The sequence below is a fragment of the Pediculus humanus genome, genomic scaffold (genome assembly GCF_000006295.1).
Source record: "Pediculus humanus corporis 1103172108253 genomic scaffold, whole genome shotgun sequence".
Taxonomy (NCBI): domain Eukaryota; kingdom Metazoa; phylum Arthropoda; class Insecta; order Psocodea; family Pediculidae; genus Pediculus; species Pediculus humanus.
Genome location: NW_002987822.1, coordinates 332,779 through 350,948, shown reverse-complemented (window position 1 = coordinate 350,948; position 18,170 = coordinate 332,779). Strand labels below are relative to the sequence as shown.

The window sequence follows — 18,170 nt, the reverse complement described above, 5'->3', positions numbered from 1 at the left end:
TATATATATATGTAAGCAAAAAACTTTGACCGAAATAATTTTTAACTTTTGCTTTACTTTTCCCCCTACTCTCTTACCCTCCCCCTACCGCCCCCTGCAAAAACAAAAAAAAATTTTTTTTTGTCTTTTAAACTGATTATAACTCTTTCCAGTAAGAAAAAACAAAAAAAATTGTTTTGTTTTTTAAACTTGATTTTTTTTTCTTCTTTTTATTTTATTTATTTTATTTTTTGACGTTTTTGTTTGTTTTAATCAAATTTCCATTTTTCCAATATTACTTTTAAAAAAACAAACAAACAAACAAACAAACGGAAAACAAAACAAAAACAAAACCAAAAAGTCTAAACTAGGTTAAAATAAAAAAAAAATTTTCTCTTTATTTTATTTTATTTTTTATTTTTAAATTATTATTATTATTATTTTTCGACGTTGTTACTGTAATAATAATAATAATAATTTTTACGCGTAACAATCGTACAAACGAAGACACCCAAAGTGAAAAAAAAAAATGTTTTTAACAATAACCTTCACGTATCTTTTAATTTTTTCTTTCTTTCTTTACCTTTGTTTCGATCGTTTAATTTATTGTTTTAACGAGAAAAAAAAAAAAAAACGTAAACAAACAAACAAACAAACGAAGGAACGAACTAACGAACAAACAAAAAATAAAATACACGTAGATTTTATATCAATAGAAACAACAACGAAAAAAAAATTTATATATTCGTACGAAATAAATCTTTAAAAAAAAAAAAATAACAAAATTTTTATTGATGTTTTAGTACGTACGGAGAATTATGATGATGATGATAATAATAATGATGATGATGATAATGATGATGATGATGAATATACGTTTGGTTATGTTTTGAAATGTCCCATTTCCATGTGTAACAACAACGACATTTATTTGTTGTTTTAATGTTGTTTCTTTTTTAACGGTTTTTAATTCTAAAGACGCTCAAAGTAAAAATTATTGGTTTTCCACGAAATTCACATTTTTTATTATTATCATCATCATCATCATCATCGTCATCATCGCCATGTTTGTTTGTTTGTTTGTTTTTATTTCTTTATCCCAAACGTTTAAATTCATACATACAATTTTTTTTTTTTTTTAAGAAAATTGTTTTTTCAATGAACGCGGCCGTCCATATTTTTCTACTTATGTGGTTTTTCTTTCTCCCCACAAACAAATTTTTCAAAAAGAAAAAAAAAAAGGGGGGGGCCCAACAATTTATTTATTTATTTATTTTTTATTCGTAGATAACAACAACAACAACAACAATAATAAAATTTAAATAAAAAAAAAAAAAAAATTTTTTTTCATTTGTTTGTTTGTTTTTTTATTGTGAATCCGAGTTTCGAACAAAAAAAAAAATCTGTTTTTTGTTAATTTTATCGTTTGTTTCGTTTGTTTTATTTATTATTATTATTATCATTATTATTATTATTTATATGTGTGAATGTGATTGATCGGTAATTGATTCTTTACTTATTCTACATGTTTTTGAATTTTTTTTTTTAACAATCGAATCGTTCAGGTGAGACTTTTCTTTTTTTTTTTTTTTTAAATTATTATTATTATTATTATTATTATTATTATTATTATTATTATTATTATTATTATTATTAATTTCAATTATCCATCGATCGATATTACTAATAATAATTATTAAAATTTGAAATATAATCGATCGATCGATTGATGAAATCCGCTTAAATTTTCTTTTTTCTTACTTTCGCGCGCGTAAAATTAAAGAAAAGAAAAAAAGTTTTTTACGGTGATTTGGAAAACAATCAAACAATCGAACAAACAATCAATCAAACAACAATCAAAGGAATTTTTTCATCAACTCGACAATCTTCTTTATATATATATATATATTTATTACTTAAATAACGGTTGTTAATTAATAATTATTTGGCAAAGTACAATAAAAAAGGTGGTACGAGCCAGATTTTTAATTAGAAAATTTTATTGTGACGTCATTAAGAAAGTACAAAAAAGTGTCTTTTTTTTTGGGGGGGGAGGGGGTTTCAGTAAGTGGAAAAAGGTAAAAGAAATTAAAAAGCAGAAGAAAAATTTAAAGTTAAAAAAAAAATAAAATACGATGATTTTTTTTTTTTTTGTAAAATAGGCGACAGTTTGGAGACGTGGCGACATTTGCCAAAGACGACAAAAATATATATAAATATAATTCCAAAAAAGTGTTATCCAAAAAAAATTTTCCTCCTCCATTTTTCCATGACAATTTTTTTTTTTTTTACAACGGAGCATTATAATTCTTTTTTTTTTTGTACTTTTCTTTCTGTTGTTGTTGTTGCTGTTGCTCTGCTGCTGCTTTTGTTAAATGTAATAAATATATATATATATATATTATTCGGTGAAAATTTATTTATTTTTTTCAATTGTAAACTTTTTTTTTTTTGTACGAAGGAAAATAATAATAATAATAATAATAATTTAATTTATTTCGTTTCGTTTCGGATTTATTGATTAATTTTTTTTTTTTTTTTTTTCTAGAAAATTCTTTCGGTTAAATGAAAATTTCCGTTACGTGTTGTTTTTCTTTTTTCGAATTTAGAAACGTTTACTTTCGAAATGATTCGTTAAAAGAAAGGGGAGGGAAGGGGAGGAGAAAGACGGGGACTCGAGGGAGTTTAACTTGTAATAAAGTCTCAAATCTTTCCAGTGTCAAGTTCTTAGAACTTCTCCAATGCTTCATATGGGTGCTGGATCTCCTTTTTTCCTTTTGAAGATACCTTGACCATACTGAACGGGATCGAAATACGATCCCCAGGATCAGAACCCTTTTCGGTCGAACTTCCCCTCTCATCAGTTAACCTAAGTGCCTTTGTAGAATTCAGAAGGATCCCCTAAGGTTTAACCCCTAACGAATGTCTGGTCATAGTGAGAAGTCCAATCCCGAAATTCGTACCCTCAAAACATCCCCTAACCCCCTCCCCCCCGAATAGTTGAAATCTTTGTAACGAGGCCGATAATTAAATTTATAAAAGAGGGAGAAAAAAAACCGGAAAAAGTTTTCAAATATTTTTTTTTTTTTTACACTCCTTTTTCCATTTTCCCCCTTCCTCTTTTCCCACTCCTCCCCTTAAAGCCTTAAATCCGCCATTTTTATTTTTTATATATTTTAGACAACAGCTGATAATATTTTATACCGCAAAAATTTTCACAATCTTTTCACTTCATTGAATGATATTTAAAAAAAAAAAATTTTTTTTTCTCGTGGGGGGGATGAAAGCGTAAAAAAAAAATAAAATAAAATAAAAATTGATGCCAAAAAAAAAAAAATACGATAATGTTTTTTGTTTTCAACCCTTTCTAAAGCCACGACACCATCGTTAAAAAAATTTTTTTTTTTTTAATCGTAAAATAAGCCAAAAAAAAAAACGAATCGGAAAAACCGATTTCGATCGTTTCCTCCTGGAGAAAGGGAAGGGTAAATGAAGGGAGGGAGTAAGGGGGGAAAGAGAGAGAGAGGGGTAATTTTTTGGAGGAAAAAAAAAAATGAGGAGGAAGAAACAAATTGTATCGTATTTAAAAATGGCATCCATAATTATCGAGCAAATGTTTAACAATAAATATTATTTACATTGAGCTCAAATTGCATATTGTTTAGCTTAAACCATCTGCTTTTTATTTATTTTCCAACCAGATTTTTTTTTAAATAAAAATTTGATTTTCACGAGGGTTGTTTTTATTTTGGGGGGAAGGGAGAGAGAGAGGGAAGGTTGGAAAAAAAATGGAGACTGAAAGGATTGTAAAAAAAAAAAAAATATTAAAAAATTTGTATTTTTAATTAGAACCTTAATAACAATTATTTTTAAATTTAATACTCTTCCAACTTTTTTTTCCCTTCTTCTTATTCTTATTTGCAATTTAATAATAATAATAATAATAATATTAATATTAATAATAACGACGACGACGACGACGACGATAATACAAAAACTTTAAAAATTATTATTATTATTATTCTTAGTTGATTAAAAGTTAGACAATAAATTTTGTCTATAATTTAAACTTAATTCCAGTAAATTTAAACATTATAAAAAAAATTATTTTATTATTTTTTTTTTTTACCTGGAGAAAATCTTCATTTTATTATCATTATCATTATCATCATCATCATCATCATCATTATTATCATCATTATTGTAATTTTTATTTAGGATTTTTTAAATTGTCACGACAAATATTAAGCGAGGAAAACATCGATTTATCATTCGAACAAATTAAAAAAAAAAAAAAATTGTTTTAAATATTCCAGTAAGGAGTTTTTTCCTCCTGGAAATTCCAGTTTTTTCTCCCTTTTTTTAAAAAAAATTTCCATTAACTTTTAAATAAAATTAAGGAAAATAAACTGGAACGACAATTCGAGTAAATATAAATTACAACGAGTTTGGTGTGTGTGTGTGTGTGCGTGCGTGTTACGATTTTGATTTCGATAACGAATACGAAAACGGAAAAAGTCTAAAATGTAAAGGAATAGAAATTTCTAGAATGTTAAAACGGAAGTAGTCATTTCACGAATAATGAAAAACTTTATTAACGAAAATTTTGTTAACTGGATTGTATGGACTCACGAAAAAGGAAACTTGATTTTCCGTAAACATTTTTTTTTTTTGATATAAACGATTAAACCTTTTTCGAATTATTTAAATGTCGCAGTTAAAGAAATAATAATAATGGTAATAATAATATTATTCCTAAGGGTAAAATTAACGATTTTTATTTTTCTAAAAAAACTAAATTCGAATTAAAAAAAAAAAATTTTCCGGTCGATTAATTAACAACAAATGCAAAATTACAATTTTCATCTTTTGGGAAATATCATCGCCATTTTAAATGGCTTTTAATTAGTTTAAACTAAAAGGAAAAAAATTTTTTAATAAACACGGTTATGAATTGTCGTGTCACCAGAAACAAATTATCATTATCATCATCAGGGGGGGGGGAAATTGAATTAGATTCAAAAAGTTTGTCGTGCCGTCCGTCGGGTAAGAGGCATTCGCAGTTAAAAGAAAAATTCTTGTGGATGTTGTACCGGAAGTCACCTCACCCCCACCACCACCATCATCATCAGCACCACCATCCGAAAAAAAATCTTTTTGATTTTAAAATAAGAAATTTTATTTAAAAACCTAAACTGAAAATTTTACTGCGAAAACCTGGTACGAAGTACTTAACACCGAAATTTTCCGACTCCGTGCACGAAATACAAAAATTAATAATATTGATGATAATAATGATAATAAAGGGTTAATTTAATTAAATACACATCTAGATAAAACTTAAAAGAAAATGAAGAAGAAAAAAAAAGTAGAGAAAAAAGGTTTGGATGGAAAAAACAACGCGCGGGGAGAAAAAGGAAAAATTAAAAAGACACGAGATGAGAGAGAGAGAGAGGGGGGTAGGGGGTAGTGATGATAGGATAAGAGAAAGAAGAAGGGGAGGGGAGAGAACAGGTAAAAAAAAATTGAATGAATAATTATTTAAAAAATAAAATTTAGGATTTTAATTAAAAATACTAATTAATTTTAAACAAAACAAAACAACACTCCTTTCTCTCCCACCATAAACTATTTCCGTGACAAAAAACGATTCACAAATCAAAAAAAAAAAAAAAAAATTTAAATTATATTTGCTAACGAGTGTTGATAATGTTTACTCCTCCCCCCCAAAAAAAAGTGGGTGGGGGGATAGGGTGACGAAGGAGAAAGAAAATTTCATCCTTTTCTTACCCCTTTTAATCTCTCTCTCTCTCTCTTTTTTAAAATAATAAAAATTTTTCTTTCTCTCTATCGTCATCGCCATCTTTTTTTTTTACCTAATTCTATTATTATTATTATTATTATTATTACTATCATTATTATTATTATTATTATTATTATTATTATTATTATTATTATTATTATTATTATTATTATTTAATGTTTAAAATAAAAACGTTTATTTAACAAATAAAAAAAAATATCTCTCACACGTTTGTGGGTTGTTGTTGTTGTCGTCGTCGTAGTCGGTCGAGGATTGCGATTTTTTTAAGAGAGAGAAACGCGTAGGAAGGGCGCGAGGGGTCCCTCGCCTTTCGTTGTTGTTGTTTTTGTTTGTTTGTTTGTTTGTTTGTTTATTTACCATTAAATTTTGTTTTATTTGTCATTAACAATTTAAACAGATGCAAGAACCTCATAACTATAATATATAAACACAAACACACACACACACACATACAAAAATGACTGACTGGCGTGTTCGAGAGGAGTAGGGGGGAGTATGAAGAGGAGGAAGAGGAAGAGAAGGAGGGGTTGAGGGAGGAGGAGGAGTTTGATTTTTTAAATAAACTTTTTTTTTTTTTTTTTAAACTTTTCATTTTCTTTGACTCATTGGTCCATCAGTTGCTTCTCGTTGGGTCCAACTGTCACTAGTTGATTTACTTTATTAAAAAATCTTCATCATCATCATTATCATCATTATCGTCATCGTCATCGTCATCGCAATAATAATAATAATAGTAATAATTTTTATTCGACGTAAAGTTTTTTATTTGACCGTTTTTCACTCATTTCATTTTGTTTGTGTCTGTTTGTGTGTGAGTACGTGCGCGGGAGATCGATCGAACTCGTTTGGAATTTATAAGGTTTGTTTTAAAAAAAAAAATTTTTAATTAATAAACAAACGAGTGAAAACGTTTGTTCGTTTGTTTGTTTGTTGTTTTTCGTTTCCGGTTAAAATAAATTTTATTTTAATTTTTTAATCTCATTTCAACGCGGATTTCCTCCCCCAAAAAAAAAAAAAATTTATAGACTATAATTTTGGTTTAAGTATAAAAACGTAAACTATAAAATTATAGTTTTATTTTTTTCTGCTATATTTAAAAAAAAAACACATTTTCGTAACGGTAAATAATAATAATAATAATAATAATAATAATAATAATAATTTGTGTTATACGAAAAAAACAAAAAAATTAAAAAATTAATTTATTCCATGTAAAAAAAATTTAAATTTAAATTTATAAATTTGTAGTTTTAAATCTATAAAATAAGAATAAAAAATTATAGCTCGCGCTATATATATTATAGAGCAACTATATATTTAAAAAAAAATTTCACGGTTATTATTATTATTATTATTATTATTATGGTCACTCTTAAACACGACAAGGCTCTTATTTGTCGGGGTTGTTAAGCATTTATCCCAGGTCTCTACCCGATTCCTTAGGGACAAATACTCGAATATCGGTGGTGCTATTTATAATATTTTCCGAAGAATGTGGGCCGTCCCACATAGTGCGATTTCCTGGATGGTTTCTTCTTTTAGGTTCTTCATAATCTTCTTTAAATTTCCTTTTATTGAATGTGGCATGGCTCCCAATGCTCCCACGATGACCGGAATCGTTTCAGTTTTTGTTCCCCACATCCTGGTTATTTCAATTTCCAAATTTCTGTATTTCAGCCTTTTGTCTGCTTCTTTGGCTGTGGTGTTTTTTTCTGCCGGCACGGATACCTCAATTAACTTACACCATTTTTCCCCATTATGCCTGAGTATGATATCCGGTTTGTTAGCTGGCACAGTTCTATCAGTGTGGATTTGTTGATCATATAGAACTGTGCATGGACCTACTGTCGTAACCGGGCTTGGAATGTGGTTGTACCACTCCTTGGGTAATCCATCCATTCCATATTCTCGGCATATACTCCAATGGAGATATTGACATATTTTATTGTGCCTTTCTAAATATTCATGTTTTGCCAGTATCGGACAACCGGAAATTAAATGATCGATGGTTTCCGATTGAGATTGGCAAATTCGGCACTTGTCATCTTGGCGGACTTTGAGAATTACTTTTTCATAGTTATGGGTCCGCAATGCCTGATCTTGAGCCGCTGTAATAAACGCTTCTGTTTCAATTTTAAGTTTTCCACGCCGTAGCCAATTGTGCGTGCTCTTCTTATTAATATCTTCGGCATTTATTCTTTTTAGGTATTGCCCATGTAATTTTTTCTGTTCCCATTTGCCTATTAATTTCTTCTGAGATTGGGCTTTGCTATTATAAGTTGCAAGTTGCCCTTCTTCCATTATCTCATTTTCTTTATTTTCTAGGACGATTTGTTTTGCCCTTTTCAGAACTCCTTTTTTTGTAGTTTTTTCTTCTGCATGTATAACTTGGGCTAAAATAGGGTCCTCTTGATGGGATTCTATGTATTTTCCCATTCCAATAATGGCATTCTGGTGTGCCGCTTCTATTTGTCTTAATCCTCTTCCTCCATCTTTCCTGCTGACGTACAATCTATCCACATCAGCCTTTGGATGTAACGCACCATTCATGGTTAATATTTTTCTTGTCCTTCTATCTAGGTGCGTGATTTCTTCTTTCGTCCAGTCTACGAGGCCAAAACTATATTCTATTACAGGAACTGCTAATGTGCCGACGGCGGTTATCTTATTTCTTCCATTCAGTTCCGACTGTAATATAAGCCTCAATCTTTTAAAATATTCTCTTTTCAATCGAGGTTTAATTTCCTTGTTGGCTATCCCAAAATTTTCTTCAATCCCCAGATATTTGTATGATGATCCAGGGTCCAATTCTTTAATAAGTTCTTCTTCGGAGTCTTCTATATTCTGCTTTTGTTTAACTTTCCTCTGACATATTTATTCTGGCACATTTTCCAAACCAAATTTCATGTTGATGTCAGAGGAAAAGGTTTGAACCGTCCGTAACATTTTATTTAACTCCTCTTCATTTTTGGCATAAATTTTTAAGTCATCCATATATAGCATATGGGTAATTTTCCTGCCTCCCGGTATCAACTCATATCCTTGATCCTTGATATTAAGCTGTCTGGATAGAGGAATTAAAGACATGCAAAATAAAAGTGGCGACAATGAATCTCCCTGAAAAATCCCTCTTTTTATAAATATTTTTCTAGAAGAGTATTTTTGCACTTCCAGCTGGGTGCACCAATTTTTCATACTCTTCTCGCAGAACGTTGTAATGTTAGGGTCTACTTTATATATTTTCAATGCCTCAATAATCCATTCGTGAGGCACACTATCAAAGGCCTTTTGATAGTCAATCCATGCCATGCTTAAATTCTTCCTCTTTTGTTTTGCACTGGCCATGATCAATTTATTTATTAATAAAACCTCCTTGCAGCCGTAAGACCCTTTCCTGCATCCATATTGTTCAGGAGGAAAAATGTTATTTTTTCTTAAATGCCCATAAATCTTTTCAGCAATAATAGCTGTTATTATTTTATACATTGTGGGCAAACAGGTTATCGGCCGAAAATCTTTCGGTTCCATAGCTCCTGATTTTTTTGGCAGCAAATACGTTTTTCCCGTGGTTATCCATTCTGGCATTTCTTGCCGTCCCATTATTAATTTATTTATGGATACCAGTAAATACTTATGGGTACTTGTAAAATTCTTAATCCAAAAATTTTGTACCCTATCTAATCCGGGACTTTTCCAATTGGCCGTGTTTTTTAGGCATGTTTCTAAATCCGCCATTCTTACATCCGACATTGTTGAAGAAGCAATCCAGGCATGCGCTTCTTTTTCTTTATTCATCCATGTAGAGTTCTTATTTAGTGGATGAGATTTTTCCCATATATTCGACCAAAAGTCTGCCATTTTTTCTACATTTAAGGTGCTGGATCCATTTTGTATGTTCTGCTCTCTAATTGTTCTATAAAATTTCTTTGGGTCCGATTCAAACAATTTATTTTGTCGCCAAAACTGCTCTCTCTTCTTATATCTTCTTATTCTCTGAGAATAGAGCAATACCTTTTGTTTTAAAGTTTCCATGGTAAGTTCTATATCTTCCATGGTCTTCAATTTATAGATCCTTTTAAGGTGATCCAGTTTCTTTATTGTCCTCTTCTTTAAATTATTATTCTTCTTCATTTCGGATACCAGGGAGATATGTAATCTTATTCTTTCTATTTTTCCCTCTATTCTTTGTATCCATATTGGTGATGTTGACTTTTTTGTTTCCATTCCTTTATGACGAGCTTCTTTTCTTGGCCCAAGTATAATATCTGTGGCAACTACCCCCGCAGCATATATAATTTCATTAATTGTGGTTAAATTAATGTCTACCACTTTTTCTAATACATTTATGAGGGTGTTATCTATAAGATGTAAAACTTCAGTTGCCTTTTTATTTTTGTATATTTTCCTTAATGGCTTCCTGTTTATTAATGGGCACATCTTTACTTTTTTTATCTCTTCAATTAGTCTCTCTTCGATGCTCTTCATTTCTGCATCAGTCAACAATTGCTCGTCAGTATCGGTTTTACTCTTGTGGTTAGACTCATTTAATTCTGTTATTATTTGTGCATTATCTCGTATAACATTACTGCACGAAGAGTCTACATTTTTCTTAATTTCTTCTAATTTATTATTTTCAATTTTTTGTGCTTTCATTATATATCTTCTCTGGGCAGCCAACTTCTTCGATGTCATGTCCTTCCTGCTGTTTGGGTTTCTTCCTCTCCAGATTTTAAAGGTGTCACTTTCCGATCCTGAACCAAATTTTTGAGAGTAAAAATAGCACCACATCAATTCTTGAAGGTCTTCCTGAGTCCATCTTATTCGATGGGAACGAGTTGTCTCCTGAACTGGGCTCCGGTGACTAACATCTTTGGAGTGGCCAGGGTCAGAAGCAGTGAAATTCACATTCTCGTCGAGCTGCCTCAGGTCGACAGTAGAACAAGATTTGTTTTGGTTCTTACTTTGTCTTGTTCTCATTTTGCTCTTTTTACCTATATATAAATTTATAAATTCATTCACCTTTATAACAAAACATTTTCTAATTCAGTACTTAGAATTCACTATTATAAGATTTTTTTTTAACTTATCACTTATGTCTCTTACTCTTATAAAAGTCAATTTGCTGTAAATCATGTAAAATATGCTGCAATAAGGCAGAAACAATTTAATGTAAGGTTAAATATTATACAATTAGAACACTAGTTATCAAACAACTGGATTAGACAGAACAAATTTTTTACCCAATTGATATATTAAATCAGATATTACTAACTATCTTATTAAACTATTTTGTTAAGTTATCCCTATTTTCAATGAGTATGGTAGAGACTACTTATATATTATATTTGGCTAGACTACTTAGCTATAATATGCAATTAGACTTCAACTTAAGTTGTATAAAGTTTGTTTAAGTTATGGTCCCTCAAATGTATAATGCTTTTTCACAATTTTTACATTAGAAACAAATACTAAAAGGCTACTTATTTATAACTTAATTAATTGATCTTGAATCAAATTTACAGGTAATATTACACTATCAAGATTATAAACTAAGCAGTAACAAAACAAACTAATTTAAGGATAAAAGAGATTACATAGACTACACTTAACTGTATGCACAACATACAAATTACAATTCTGTACTATTATTAAGTAGTATATAAAAAAAAAATTTATCTCTGCTAGTGTTAATGTAGATCAAAATGGAGATTTGCATAAAGTATATGGCAAAATATTCTGTATTAAAACAATCAGTAGATTAACACAGGAGTACAGAGATGTTATATCCAGCTATACATTACATTAAACCAATAGATAATGAGTATTTATATTGAACTACCTCTATTCTTATTTACTATGACAAAGATATTTAACTCTTATAAGTAATTCAAAAGATGCAAAATTTATTAAATGAAGTCTGGTTAAAGAGAAATCTGTTGTACCCTTTCACACTAATATCACTTAATATAAAGGCTACTACTATTCTTTCCTAATTTGATTCAGATTTAAGAAAGGTATTAGTTACACTATGTTATTGTTAATAAACTTTACTACAATGAATTAAGTTAGCTTAAGACAAGGCTAAAATAACATACAATCACAAGTTAACACTTAACAATAGGGGTATAGAAATTACACCCTGAAAAAATCATGTATCAACCTATGTTATTGTAAAAATATTTTAATTCTTATTTTGTTAAATAAGATAAAGATATAAATAGTCAAATCACTTATAATTAACCAAAGAAATATAAAAAAAAAATAAAAATAAAAAATTTTTTGGTTATGTGTTCAATTTCTTTGTTAGCCTAACGTTTTACAATTGAAATTTAAGTCTTAAAATGAGGTACTTATCCGTTTAACTTATATGTACTAAGGTGCCTTCTAAGGTTTTTTATTGCCCACGCTTCCTTTTGTCACATGGAATCGTTGAACAATTTGTAAATTTAAACTTGAGATAATACAGTTATTACTAAATAATTTAAAAAACTAATTATATCACTGTAAACTAGATTAAATTACAAAACTTTTGATATATAACTTATAAATAAACCCTAAAAAAAAACTATTAAAATTAATTAAAGAAAACGATATGACAAAAAGGCTTGTCAACCATGGAACACCCTTATTATTATTATTATTATTATTATTATTATTATTATTATTTTCATGCTTATAACCTATTTTAAACACAATTTTAAATTATTTTATAAGAAAATTTTTTTTTTTTTTTTTTGTAAAATAACTTAACCGTAAATTTTCTGGAAAAATTCCAGGACGAGAAAATAATAATAATAATAATAATAATAATAATAATAATAATAATAATAATAATAATAATAATAATAATAAATAAAAAGGAAATAAAAAGAAAAAGAAAAGAAAAATGGAAAAAAGAAACTTTTCCATTTTTTTCTTTTTGGATAAAAATAAATATACCTGACAATAAATTTTATTTAAAAAAAAAAAAAAAAATCACAGGTAATTTTGTTATTTTATTTTTTTTAAAATAAAATTCTCGTTATCAAAACGATGATGATAACGATAATAATAATAATAATAATAATAATAATAATAATAAAAGGAGATAGGGAGAAATTTATTTTTTTTTGTATAAATCCATCGGATATATAAAATATTTCCAGGTTCAGTCATGCCGTTGATAAATTTATTCGTCGCACGTGAAAGATTTTTTTGTTTTTTTTTTTTATTTAGAAAAAACTGGAATCGCCAGCCTGGAAAATTAACTTCAATTTTCCGACAAAAAAAAAAAATAATAATTTATGATTTAATTACTTAAACGAATCGATATGATCGATCGAATGAATTTTTTTAAATTTTTTTTATTTTGTTCCAGAAAAAATGTTACCGTTGAACGGATTCGCAAATGGTACAAATTGGTTAAATTTTCATCCTCAGATTTCATCTTATCTTTCTCCAGCATCATCTCAAATGATGATGATGATACAATCCAAAGATATTTCGGGTAATAAAATGTGGAGAAAAAAAAATGTTTTTGTCGCTTGAATAAATTACAAAATCTCTTTTTTTTCCTTTGTTCTTTTCTTTTTTTTGAGAAAGGAAATAAAAGGAAAAAAAGGAAAAAAAACCACGCGAAAGAAATTAAGCGCAAAAAAAATTTTTTTGCTGAATTTTTATTTTTTTTCATTTTTCTCCAGAAATTTTATCGATCGGATTTTTTAATTTTCCTTTTTTTTCCAGATAAAACAACTTGTAACGAAAATAATACACAATCGATGGAATACAAAAATAAAAAACAATTAACAACAACGGATTTAAATAAAATAACGTCATTACCGGAAATAATATTTGATCCGTACGTAATGTCTTCTGCTTCGCGTGAAACACATATAAAATCACTAATGAATCAACATTTGATTAAACTACGAGAAAAAAATTTTTTTTTTAATACTAGACCGGAAAAACCGCCATATTCGTATATTGCTTTAATTGCGATGGCTATAAGTTCGGCACCCGGTAAAAAAATAACATTAAGTGGAATTTATAGGTTAGTTTGTTTTAATTTATTATTATTATTATTATTATTTCGTACCGGCCCGTTATTACGATTTATATTTACCGGAAATGGAAACTGATAACAAAAAAAAAAGTAAAAACATTTCAATATAATATATATATCACGATCGATCGGTTTTTTAAATTTAACCCCCTCCCCTCCACTTTTTTTTATATCGTTTGTGTCTGGAAAAGAGTTGAAACTTTTCCAAAAATCCAACGTTTATTTCACTATCATCATCAACCGGAAATAGTTCTCGCAAAATTATTTATCTATTTTTTTTTTTTTGAACAGATTCATCATGGACAGGTTTCCTTACTACAGAGAAAACAAACAAGGATGGCAAAATTCAATACGTCACAATTTGAGTTTAAACGATTGTTTTGTTAAAATACCAAGGAATAAATCTTGTTCTTCCGGTGGTAAAGGTAGTTACTGGACATTGGGACCTGGTGCCATTGACATGTTTGAAAACGGAAACTACAGAAGAAGAAGATCAAAACGTCAAAGAGGAAATCAAAGGCAAATACAGGTATAAACAAAAATAAAAATTTTTCTCAACCGTCTTCTCCTAAACCTTCGAAACGAAATCGAAACGAACCCGTCTTTCCCCCCTTCCCCCCGGATTGAATATTTCCGGTTTTTTTTTTTTTTGGATAATAAATTTTTTTTTTTTTTGGAGAATTAAATAAATTCTACGTCACAACGAAAAGATTTAAAACAGAATCCAAATTTAAAAAAAATAAATAAAATGTTATTATTATTATTATTATATTAAAAAAAGGAAACCTTTTTAACAAGATAAACGTTTTAAATTAAAAGAGAGAGAGAGAGAAAGAGTGGAAGAACAAAAAAAAAAGTGAAGAGAAATTGGGAAAGAGAAAGAGAGAGAGAGAGAAAACACACAACACGCTATAAAACAAAACAAACAAGATTGATCAATCAATCCTCCCGCCTTCCTCCCTCCCTCCCTTCCCACCCTTGTCCCCTCTTAAATTCGCATACATTACAATCGAACCTTTTTTTTTTTTATTTATTTTTATTACCTTCCGGGTAATTAAACCTAAACTAAATTTTTTTTTTTTATCAGGCCATCAAAGACATGACTATTGCCACGGCATTACAAAAAGAAAAATATTTACAATCGACGTCATCTTACGTTAATCATTGTTTAAATCAACAATCGATAAAATCGATAACTTTATTGAAAACGGCATTTTCTTCACGTCACGTCTCTTTCCACGACAAAAACTACAACGAAAACAACGTCGACGACGACGACGACGACGACAAAATGGCAGAATCGAAATTATGTGGTTGGAAAAGGAAAAATGGCGGTGGTGACGTCGATGACGACGACGATGATGTCAACGACGGTGACGACGACGGCGACGGCGATCGCGGCGGCGATCGCGGCGGCGATCGCGGCGGCATCGAAACGAATTTAAATTGGAATAATAATAATAATAATAATAATAATAATAATAAGATAATAATTAATTTAGGATCGTCGGATTCAGGTTCGAGAATCGATTTTTTAAAAGATTTCATGCTAACGAGATTTAGTAGTATCGAATCGAATTGTAATTTCGATTTAAATAACGATTTTAAAAACAAATGTAATAATGTTTTCACCATCGAAGAATTAATTAAAAAACCTTAAAATGGACGCCATATTTGACACATATCGTGCCTTGTTTATCATCATTAATATTATTACTTTTAGTTTTGTAAAAATTTTTTTTTTTTTTTTATAAAGAGTAGTGAAAAGAAAAGAAAAGAAAAAGAAAAACATTGTACTGGAATTTGAAATGGTGGTAGTAGAGAGAAAAAGAAAAAAAATTCTTATTACACGTCGTTTTTCGGATTTTTTTTTTTTTATTCTGGAGAATTAGTTATTGTGACGTTACCTTACACGATAAATTTTAAGGGGGGATACGTAAGAACGAATGGAAAAAGAAAAAAAAATACTGAAAAAAACGTTTTCTCCAAAATGGTGATAAAACGTATTTAACGAATGTAATTGAAAGATTACAAATGGAAGAGAGAGAGAGAGAGAAAAAGAGAAAAAAATGAAATTTATTGGACGATGGGTGTCTGTTTTTATTTCTTTAAATTTCATAAATTTTTTTTTTTTTTGTTTTATAAATTACGTAATGATTTTATCGTCTGCTAAAATTAGAATCATTTTTTTTTTGCTGGAGAAGAGAGAGAGAGAGAAAGAAAAATATATAAATTCCAAATTTTCTTTTCTTTTTTTTTGTAAGTTTCTGTTTCGTGTCAGTAAAAAGAAAAAAATGTTTTTTTTTTTTTGTTTTTAATTTTCAACGAAAACGTTTTTCATTTACTAAAATTTATTTAAACCTCGCGATATTAATAATAATAATTATTATTATTATTAAAAATTAAAAAAAAAAACGGTTGTGATGAGATGATTTTCTCCATATTTTTAAATTAATAGTAAAAATATTTTCATTCGTTTAACAAATTTTATCCTGCCACGTTTTTCTTTTTACACGTCGTTAAAAAAAAAAAATGGCCGAACAACACGTGAAACGACAACAACAAAAAAAAAGATAAATTTTTAAAAATATATTTTAAGAATGTTCCAGAAGTTTTTTTTTTTTTTTTTTTTAAAGTGAAAAATAAAAAATCTTGGACTGTAAATTAAATTCTCAATTTCCAGGGTAAGTTTTTTCATTTTTTTCTTTTTTTTTTTTTTTTTTGGACTTTGGATAAAAAGAAAAATGGCGGCTCTTAATTTTTTTTTTCTTCTGCTATTATCTTCATTAAATTTAAAATAAAATTAAACATTATTTAAATTAACAAAAAAAAAAGGGTTAAAATTTCGTACCGAGTCGTCCTGTCTCCACTTTTAAATAATAATAATTTTTTCGTCACGAAATTTTCACCTTTAGAAGACCTTTTTTTCTTTGTTTAATCAATGGGAAAGTATAGCTTTTTTAAAATTAATTTTTATCAAAATTTTCCAAATTAAAAAAAAAAAAAATTTATTTTTTAATGTACTTAAATCGAACTTAAATTATTTTACGTTAATAATAATGACGTCGACGATGATAATGATGATAACGCCATTTAAAAAAAACGATTCGGAAATGAATAAAACAATTAAAGTGTTTGTATTAATTTTTTTTGTTGGTAAATTTTGCAGAGCGTGATTATGTACACGTTTTGTACGTTAAAACCTAAATTAAAAATTATTATCATTTGGTTAAAAAAAAGGTTGAACCTTTTTTTTATAAAAGGGAAGGCGGGGGGAGGGGGTAAAAATAACGTAATAGATATAATCATTTTGTGTTTTAACATTTTCAACAACGTTTTATCCCCGAATTTTTTTTTTTTTTTCGTTCGAAACCTTTCAGTTTAAACCTTTTTTGTTTTTTTTTTTTCGTCTGCAACCTTTTTTTACACTTCTACAGTTTATAAACTGTAGAAAACGTCTTATCCACCTGGCGATTTAATGTTTTCAATCCTTTTTCGATTTTTATAAAAAAAAAAAAAATTAATGATGTCGACGATCGTCTAAAATTTGGAAAATTTTTAATTTTTACACAGCAGAAAAAAAAATCAACAAATTTATTATTATTATTATTTAATACTCGTATCGTCATTAAGTCGATGACGTCATTTACTAAGTTTTTAAATAATAATAATTATATTTTATAGCCGACGGTGTAAAATTCGTTTGCGGGGATTTGTCGGGTAATGTTTTTGTTGAGACTTTTCGCGACAGAAAATTTTACGAAAAATGGTAAGAAAAAAAGGAATGAAAAAGGAATGAATAAAAAAGGTGTCAAAGGAAAAAAAAAAAACGGAATAAAAAGTGACCGAACAGGATTTATAGTTTTTTTTTTGTTTTTTCTCTTCTTGTAAACCATTTTACACATCAGCAAAATAAGAAAAATTTCTTTTTTTTTTTGCGATGCGCTGTTGCTGATTCTCCAGCTTCTGTTGGTGTTTTTTCAAAAAAAATAAAAATAAAAAAGGAAAAAACATCTTAATTTATGGTTCGATCGTTTTTTTCTCTCTCTCTCTCTCTCTTTAGCAGTCCGACGTAAATAAAATATTTTTTTTCTTTTTTATCCCGAGGTAATTTTTAAAACCTTTCATACAATATTTACCGAAAAAAAAGGGGGGGGAGGAAAAGAAGGGGGAAGGGGAGGTGGAAGCAGACGGAAAAACAAACGTGAAAAACATTTTTATTAAAAACAAAAAAAATCGAATGATATTAATAATGATAATTTAAATGGAAACATCGTCATCGATATTTAGTAAAAAAAAATCTGGAATTATTGCTAGTATTATTAA

General features: G+C 28.3%; 2 protein-coding genes across 2 annotated transcripts; one reads left to right on the top strand and one right to left on the bottom strand.

Moving 5' to 3' along the window:
- Nucleotides 1-8,677: 8,677 nt before the first annotated feature.
- On the bottom strand, nt 8,678-10,780 carry Phum_PHUM474420 (reverse transcriptase, putative; the record flags this gene model as incomplete). The annotated part of the gene is made up of 1 exon (XM_002430302.1): nt 8,678-10,780. One exon carries the CDS (start codon nt 10,778-10,780, stop codon nt 8,678-8,680), a length of 2,103 nt encoding a protein of 700 aa, XP_002430347.1.
- A 2,780-nt stretch (nt 10,781-13,560) lies between these two features.
- Nucleotides 13,561-14,379, top strand: Phum_PHUM474410 (Forkhead box protein C2, putative; the record flags this gene model as incomplete). The annotated part of the gene is made up of 2 exons (XM_002430301.1): nt 13,561-13,832; nt 14,136-14,379. 2 exons carry the CDS (start codon nt 13,561-13,563, stop codon nt 14,377-14,379), a joined length of 516 nt encoding a protein of 171 aa, XP_002430346.1.
- Nucleotides 14,380-18,170: the final 3,791 nt, after the last annotated feature.